The 9,237-nt window shown below is 34.2% G+C and overlaps 1 protein-coding gene across 8 annotated transcripts; it reads left to right on the top strand.

Annotated features, from left to right (window-relative positions):
- The first annotated feature begins 304 nt into the window (after nt 1-304).
- Nucleotides 305-7,072, top strand: LOC112789680 (pre-rRNA-processing protein ESF2). Of its 8 annotated transcripts, none has more exons than XM_072232466.1 (9): nt 305-629; nt 1,106-1,237; nt 2,895-3,387; nt 3,484-3,547; nt 3,915-3,982; nt 4,545-4,634; nt 4,727-4,857; nt 6,501-6,626; nt 6,731-7,072. In XM_072232466.1, exons 2-9 carry the CDS (start codon nt 1,223-1,225, stop codon nt 6,746-6,748), a joined length of 1,005 nt encoding a protein of 334 aa, XP_072088567.1. In that variant the 5' UTR covers nt 305-629; nt 1,106-1,222; the 3' UTR covers nt 6,749-7,072. The 8 variants fall into 8 exon arrangements, with proteins under 8 accessions (XP_072088567.1, XP_025687470.1, XP_025687468.1 ...); XM_025831685.3 differs by having other exon boundaries at nt 305-633; nt 2,898-3,387; XM_025831683.3 differs by having other exon boundaries at nt 305-633.
- Nucleotides 7,073-9,237: the final 2,165 nt, after the last annotated feature.

Below are 9,237 nucleotides of genomic sequence, written 5' to 3'. Positions count from 1 at the left end.
TCTAGAATAACCATCCGGATACCAGGGATAACCATCCGGATACTAGGGATAATAAACATCTCATGTTATAAAAAGCTAATCTTGGGTTCACCAAAGTTCGAACTCTTGACCTTCCGGATCTGGAACTTTAATACCATGTTCTGAAATCACTCATCCCAAAAGCATAATCTGATAGGACAATGTAACACTAATAATCATATCTCTAATATTTTCTAAACCTTCATTGTACACATTGTACGCTTAGGTCATTGGCTCCTTGTACTTTCTTTTGGATAATTACTAAAAAATTTAAAAATTTTAAATTACCCTTTTCTTAACCTAGCCAGCCACCATTCTCTCTTCGTCTGCCTACTTTTTATCTTCCCGTAACCGCGGTGCATTCGCCGTTCACTTCATTCTCACCGTTGTCTTCCTCGCGTCTCCGCCAAGCTCCATTCCCCTTCTCCCAAAATCCGCCAAGCTCTCCCGACGCCGCCGCCTTCCCAGCGTCTCTTCACCGCCTTCACATCGTCCTCTCCTTCACCGTCGTCCTCACCTTCGAGTTGTGCCTTCCAGCGGCTGCCGTCCAAGTTCCAGCTGTCGCCTTCTAGTCATCTTCTTCCTGCAGTCGCCATCGGTGCCTCGTTCCGGTTGGTATAGTTCTCTACTCCTATACTCCTCTTTGACCCTTGCTGCGTTCTTGTTCGCTCCTTTGCTGTGTTGTTTGGTTTTGGCATTTTGATGGTGTGTTGTTATTTAATTTATGAATTTATTAATAATTTATGTTTAAGATTTTACAATTTTTTTCTTAATTGAGTCAATTGTTTCTTGCTGCGTTTATTAAATTTTTTGAATTTGTTACTGCTGGCTTTCACGCTGAGTTAATTGTTTCTTGTTGGGATTATTAATTTGTTTTGCAATGTTTGTTACTGTTGGCTTGCTTGCTGAGTCAATTGTTTTTTTGTTGGGATTATTAAGTTTTTTTGCAACGTTTGTTACTGCTGGCTTGCTTGCTGAGTTAATTAGTTCTTGGAATTATTAAATTTTTTGCAATGTTTGTTAATGCTGGCTTGCTTGATGAGCTAATTGTTTTTGTTATTGCTGACTGATTGTTTATGGTCGATAGGATTAATCAAGAAGCACCTGTGGATATTTTATAATCAAGAAGCTCGTCTCTTCACTTTCCCAGTCGTGCACGTTTTGGTCGCCATCTTCGGTGTTGTTTCTCAGTTACAGTCCTACAATGAAGATGTTTCGGGTAATTTTGTTATTATTACGTTGTTTTGTTTTATGATTGTGTGGTGTTCTGTTCTGGATTTGGATTGCTGAGAAGTATTTGAATTTAAATGTGCTTTATGTCAAATCCAGTTTTAATTTTGGTTGCTCAGAAGTGTATGATTTCATTTCCATTTTGTAAGAAATATATCAGTTCAAATGCCAATTTTAATTTGCTTCAAGTCAAATGCAGATTTTAATTTCTAGAAGTTTGGCATTCATGCTTTAAGTCTTAGCTTTGACATGAAATTGTTGAATACTAGAATGTATGCATCTGTTCATGATGTTTCATTGTCGTCAGGTATTAGATATTTAAATTTACTTTGTATTTCTGTCTTGGCCAGAATACCAAACTGATCAAATCTGTTCCAGTTCAGTTTGGTTCGGTTCGGTTGGGGAGCTATGGGGAGCTAAAAAAAACCGAATAGATGGTTTAATGCATCAATTGATTGGATTGGATGGTTTTTTTCCCCTTAAAAAAAACTGATCTAATCTGCACTGCAAACATCCTTGGCATCGAACTTCACTTACAAGTTAGTTAGACTCCCGAGGGACCACTCATTCTTTTGGCTCTCTTATTTTGTCTAATTCCTAAACTATCCCTAAATTTCCTGCAATTATACACCAACAGACCCTTAGGAAATTTATCATTAAAGTTTCATGGAGTTACCAGCTGCCGTTTACTTTCTGTGTCGTTCCACAGGAGAAAAGGAAGGTCCTTCTTACTCTTCTCTGAAAGCTTGCTTTATAAAGCTTGGCGAGAAAGGGTCCGTTAAGAACCATTTACTCTAAACCATATAGACAATGACACCGCTTCTATGTTGTAATCTAAAGCTAAGTAGAATTATATAATAAAAAAGGTTGAATTGTTGAAATTAACTCCCAAGGAAAGCTATATATATGTGTTGTTGAAGGTGTTACAAAGTTGTTTATTATCTGTGTTTAGTTACTTATGATGAGAAACAAGAATTCTCATACGCAAACATGTTTCCAATATCATTCGTTTGGACCATTTATTCTTTATTTTATTAATTATATTGTTTCTTTTTTGAATTGGAATTGTATTATAGCCTCAACATATTGGAGAAGTACCTAAAATGATTGGGAACATGTTTGAGATTGATGCTAGTACACTTTATGGTGAATCTTTTGAATCTTCTAGTCATACATCATAATGATGGAGATGATGAATTTGTGCACTTGTACTATTTGTGTTCTTTGTTTTGTTGTAATGTTTATGATGTTTAGAATTTAGAAATCAGGAATTGAGACATGAGACTTTGGTTGATGATTATACATTTTATGATTTTATAACTTATTTATATTGTATTTTAGTCTCCTTTTAATGATCTATTGTGTTTTTCCTTTTGTTTTCGTTGATGATTAGAGCATTTTATGAGTTTAAAAATTATATTATATCATATTTTTGTCTCCTTATTTATGGTCTGTTGTGTTTTTTCTTACTAAAACTGTTTTTACTTGGTTAAAGCCGTTGTTCTTTATTTTTCTTTATTATGACCTGGTTGAATCTGGTTGGACCCAAGTTCAATTGGTTGGACCAAATCTCGGAACCATTAGCTTGATAGTTTGATATCTGGTCCTGTTCTCAAAACCATGCTGCTGATACAACCTCTGTGAAGAAGGTCGAGGAGACCAAGGCTCTTCAACACACCGCAGTACAAGAACAAGAAGTTGCTGCATTTCACCAAATAAACAAGACCAAAAGAAAGAAAAAGAGGGCAAAAGTTATAGAGGAAAATGAAAACACTGAGATCGGTACAGAGGTGAATAACAACGTTTCAACGACGACGTACACCTCACCACCAGACGAACCTAATTGCGTCATATCTAAATTGAAAAAGAAGAATGAGAAGCCTATGGAAGTTGCAGAGGAAGAAGAAAATGCAGAGAATGATGCAGAGGTAGTAGCAACAGGAACATGCTTGAATGAACCTAATGGCTCAGAATCAAAATTGAAAGATAAGAAGAAAAGATTGTTAAAGGAAGCAGAGAAGGCGGACAAGCGAGGCGTTTGCTATCTGAGTCGGATCCCTCCTCACATGGACCACGTCAAGCTTCGTCACATTCTATCTCAATTCGGAGACGTACAACGCATCTTTCTTGCCCCTGAAGGTCTTTAATTCATATTTTCACTTGTTTTTCTCAAATTTTGAAATAATGAAATTAAAACGCCCTAATACTTGCAGCATTTTTATTTTGATTTTGCAGATTCTAGTGCTCCAGTCTCAACTAAACGGTCACGGCGTGCACGAGACCAAGCATATTCAGAAGGGTATTTGTTTTCTTTTTCGAAAATAACAAAAAACCCTCCACTTATAGATTTTGGGAAGATACTAAATAGCTCATAACATACTAACGGCTCTTTGGTTTAAGAAAATGGTGAAGACCAGACCATACCAAACACTCTTGAAAAGTAGCGTATTTTGATGAGCTTAGTTTTGTTGAGTTCAAATGTTTGTGTAGATGATTTCAAAGTGTAGTGAGATTTTCTGTGCATCATTTGTGGTCTGATCCTCTGGGGGAATTTCTTTTTTTTTTTAATCTTTACCTTTTTCTCAGAACTAAAAATAGGTATATAAATGTTAATTGTTTTATGTTGGTAGGAGTTGACCATTGGATCTTTCTCTGTAACTGTGTAGATGGGTTGAATTCAAGAATAAAAGTCTAGCAAAGAGGGTTGCCAATATGTTGAATGGTGAACAAATAGGTACATATATATGAATTTGAGTTGTGCTGGCTCTTTGTTCTTGATTCTCAAATGGAAAATCGTAATGACTTCCCATTGATTCTATAATATCAGATTCGTTACATCACATCCATTCTATTATATATGGTGCTTAGTTTTACCTATAGTAGGTAGTAGTGGAATTATTATTTACTTTCTATGGAATTGGGAGTATTGTCCTATAAAGGCTTGTCCTATCAACCTTTTTGGGAATTAGCTTAATAAGGTGGAAAAAGAAAGGAGGTCAAGATACAATTATACATATTCTTAGATCATGCTTAGATCAGAGTCCTTAGGTCATAGAAATTGGGCTTCTGTTGTCCACTTTATGGAGGACATCTTATACTCCTGCTTTTATAAGTCTCTTTATAATTAAATTTCTTTCAGTGTAAATATACAGGGAATAAATAGTGTGGTGTGTTCATTCTGGTGTTCATTTGTAGTAGCAGCCTAGCAGGACTATTCATTGAGTGGTTTATTCCTCATAGATTTGGTTGTCAAGTTTCAATTTTGTGATTTGCATAACTCCATGCTCTATGTTCAGGGGGGAAGAAGAGGTCATCATTCTACTATGACCTTTGGAATATTAAATACCTAAGTAAATTCAAGTGGGATGATCTCACTGAAGAACTAGGTAGGACTATACATCCCTATCCTGTTTTCATTTTTTGGTTAACGTATCTTGTTTTTGTTTAGTCAAAGCTTAAACAAGTCTTGTTACAACAGCACTAAAGAAAGCTATTCGGGAGCAAAAGATAGCTTTAGAACTTTCTGCTGCCAAGAGAGAGAGGGACTTATATCTTTCCAAAGTCGATAAGTCACGTGCTTTGAATGCAATAGAGGAGAGGCTAAAGAAGGTACTCTATCTTGTCCAGGTTCTATTGAATACAATTTTGAAGGGTGCATTTGCATAAGTATTTGTCTGACAAGAAAAAACTTATATGCTGCTTAAAAACTGATTGGTGAACAATCGCACTAGCAAAAAAGAGGATAAAATAAAAATAAAAAAGAAATATGTTCTTGTCTCGAATATTTATTTATTAAAAGACTCACCCGTCTGCCTTAGTTTGTCGTATACTATTTTTTGGTAGAAGAGTAACTGAAGATTTCCATAAGGAAATTATTAATTTATTTCCTCTTAAATTGTTGCTTCCAATACCTTATGTTGGTTAATTGGCTTCGACTATTGAGAAAATGACCAGCATAAAATATATTAAAAAGGTTGTCCGATAGTTGGTGCTTTAAATTGAGCAAGCAATGAAGTTTACAACTGGAACTAACTTGAAAGAGTCATGCTACATAGTCAACAATCTAACATAAATAAAAATAAGGAAACCGAATAACGAGGTGCGTCTCCTCTCCTTTTTGAAAGGAGAGTAAAAATGGCATTGTTGGCTATATGTTGATAAAAACTATTGTTTTTTCACTTAGATTTCCCAATTTATGATTTCATGTTTGTTTTACTCATTTGGCTTGTAATTAAAGTTCTTTGCAACAATGTTAAAGAATTGTAAAAGAAACCACCCTTTACTATCCAATTCTTAAGGTTTTATCTGTATAGCCGTTGTAGGTGGAGATTTTGGCAAGACCATAATCCAGCATTTTCTTCTTTCTTTGGCTTTCTATTGACACACATACCCTTTTGGATCTTCAACTAAAATAGATTATTCATTACATGTCTTTTACTTCTGGAGATGACATATGATAGTTATATTTTACTTTTAGATCCATGAAGACTTTCTCCTTCCGAAGTAGTAGTGACTAGGGAATAGGGATGTCAATCTATTCTATAAATGTTTAGGGAGCGACATACCAACATTCTTTTTTTTTTCTCCAGCAAATGATTGCCATGCCACATTTTCTGTCATTTATGTTTCGATTGCAGTGTTATCTTGGGATAAGCCAATTTTTTAATTATTTTTTTAAAAATGATATTGGATTTGAAAACTACGGAAAATCTTAGATGTTGGTTGCACTTGCACCTTGCAAGACAAATTTGAAACACTTAGGTTTTGATGGGCTCAGAACATCTTTTATATATATACTCATTGTGCTGACTAAAATTTCTATTATTTAATTCTAGCCTTTAATGCTACTATGCCTATGATATTTCAGACAATTTATGATTTTTAATTAATTTAATTTCAGATGGTTTAAAATATTTTACAAGTATGAAATTCCAATGTTTGAATCCCTGTTATTCACAGCATACTATTTTTTGGATCCGTTGCATGGCTTTGCATTTTGAATTTTATAACTTATCTTTACGTGTACTATACTGCTATTTAACTCCATAAAATTAGGGTAGATCTATAATCTGGCTATGATTTTCATTTGTAATTTAAAACTTTATTTTGGATTATTGATGTAGCAAGTTACTTTTCTTATCCTTCATCTTTATTTGTAAAGTACGACGTACTTCTGGAAGTTTATTATTTTCTTTGTCATACACCCCATGATCTGTAATTTCAAATGATTCCATTTCATTTGGCCTCACCAGAAGCAGAAGATTCAACAAGACTCTGGACAAGTCGCAAAAGTGATCCGCCATTTCCCCCAAACGAAGCCGATAACTTATAATGCTAAAGAAAGTAAACCTGGACTCTCTGATGATATACTGGATGCTGTAAGAATCAATGTGATTTTGATTTATAACTAAATAATTCATGTTTTGGTGTCTCTGTTTCGTTTATTTAGGCCGTAGCTTAATGTCTACTATACCCTTTACAGGTATTTGGTGGTTCGTAATCCATGTGTTGATACTTCAACATCAGGAGTTCAGAACCCAAAGAATAGCACTGCCAATTTTGTAACATGCATATAGCAATTTTCTGTATTCAACCTTCCTTTTTTTTGGGTAATATCTAGAAGATGTTTTTTAGTGACAGAAGGTTTTTGAAGTGGAAAATTGAAGTAATCTAGAAATATAAGTGAGTTTTTGTATGCAATGAATTTTTGTTCCATTGCTATACGCCTTCTAACGGTTAGTTTTTTAGACTTTTAGGCCCCAACTATATTGACCGAAGTACGATATTTGGATTAATTGTTATATTCAATTTTTTTTTCTCCAAAGATGTGTAATCGCATTGTTTTGTAAAAAAGAAATACTCTATCCATTATAAGGACAAAGAGAAAAAAAGGAGATCTCCCACTTTGCCAAACACTAAACACTCTCAAAAGGAAAAGAAATAGGGGATTTACAAAGAATGATGTTCTATAATTTGAGTTATTTTTTGTTGGAGTTTTTTTATTGTTTTAATAATTATTGATATCGTCAGCTTTTTACCTTTAAAAATTTCCAAATTTTTCGTATTTCACGATGTCCACACATAGATGCAAAGAGTCATAAAAGATTGTTCTCTTTCAATATCTTTATTTGCTGTTTGCTATCAGATTGCAAACTCCATGGTTTCATTTTGCACTATAACATACACAAAAGAAAAGGAAGACCAAATTTCAGGAACAAGACTACATTGCACCAAGGCGTAAAGAATTGTTTCGTTGCCATTTCTGCATCTTCGGCACATCTAGTTGATTAAATTGAGTACATGTAATTTTTTATGGGCTGCTCTCCATAGAAAAATTTACTTTGAATGATAATTTTAACTCTCAAATTAATTTTCAAAACGTTGAATTTGTCATCTGGCACATGAAAAAATCAATTTTATTGTGTCATGATTCACAGTTTACATGTATACTTCAATTTTATTCTCAATTAATAAACATCTCAAATTTGCTCGATGACATATGACGAATAAATTATCAGGAGCTTCTAAATTTTTAAATTTGTAAATAATAAAAAAATATTTTAAAATGTGACTATAGTATCAAATTATTAAATATATATTTTCACAACGGTTTTAGAAACTAGATTTTAACTATGATGTTTTACAAGTATGATAAAAAAAACATTTTATATATAAAACTTAGTGATGGTATAGAGATAATATTTAAAATGGTCCTTGAAATTTGGTCATCGACTCAATTTAGCCTTCTAATTTCTAATTGGCTCACATTGTACCATGAAATTTTAAGGTGCGACTCAAGTTGGCCTCTTCGCCTATTTTTGTTACTAGAAAGGTGACTTGGCTAGGGGTGGCAAACGGGTCTAAATCCGCCGCGCTGGCTCGCGTAATTCGCCAAAAAAGGCAAGCCGGGTTGAAAAATTGAGACCGCCACACATCAAAAGGCTTAAACCGTGGGCTTTGGTGGGGGCAAGGCGGGCTTTCCCGCCGGATTTAAGTTTCTTCTGAATATATTCTAATTTAGTATTTTGGATTATGTTTTACGTTTGATTGATTATGTTCTAAACTTGTAGATGTTTAATTATATATTTTGGACAATATTTATTCTATTTTGGACAATGTTAGTTTTATTATTTTGTTTCAAAAAATTTGGTTTATGATTATGTTTATTACATATTTATAATATAAAGACTTTAATGTCTGTGAATTTAAAAATTATAATTTTTTGATGTCTTTACAAATTATAAATTTATTAGATTGGTTGTGAAATTATATATATTATTTAATATTTTTTTTGATAACTTATAATATTTAATACTTAATAGTTAAAAAATAAATAAAAAAAGGTGATTTGGCAGGCTTGGCCCGCCAACTTGCCACCGCCTCATTAGGCGAGGCGGGCTTCCCCATTTGCCACCCCTAGACGTGGCACGATTAAGAGTTAAGCTCCACTTTGATAATTGAGATTGGCGAGTTGCACGGATTTAGTCTTTGAGATCCCAATTATTCTAAATTAGTCTCCCAATATTCGAAAAAATGCACCACGTTAGCCCCCTCATTTTCTGTTACCAGAACACTGACACCGTGAGTGACATGGCTAATTCTTGCCATGTTGGACACAGAGAAACAACGCCGTTTGACTCTGAAAGAGAAATAAAACGTTACCCCTCTTTTGTCATCATTTTTCATCTTTAACTTCTCCATCATAGTTGCACAGAAAAAAATTATCTCTTCCATGAGTGACGAAAATTAGTGAGTGGTAGCTGCGTTAGGGTTTTTAGAAACCATTAGATCACCATGCAGTTTGTATAGGGTTGGACTCCATTGTGGACCACTAAAGAACAGGGCAGCAGCCACACCCACACCACTCTAACGCAGAAACCCACTCACTATAACACTTGCAATCATGATCTCAAAATCGAAAATATGCACAATGAAGAAGAAGAAGAACAAGGAAAAAAAGGAAGAAGAAACAGCGAAAGAAGTAGGTGA

This window comes from Arachis hypogaea, chromosome 3 (genome assembly GCF_003086295.3).
Source record: "Arachis hypogaea cultivar Tifrunner chromosome 3, arahy.Tifrunner.gnm2.J5K5, whole genome shotgun sequence".
Taxonomy (NCBI): Eukaryota; Viridiplantae; Streptophyta; class Magnoliopsida; order Fabales; family Fabaceae; genus Arachis; species Arachis hypogaea.
This window is presented reverse-complemented; position numbering and strand designations above follow the sequence as displayed.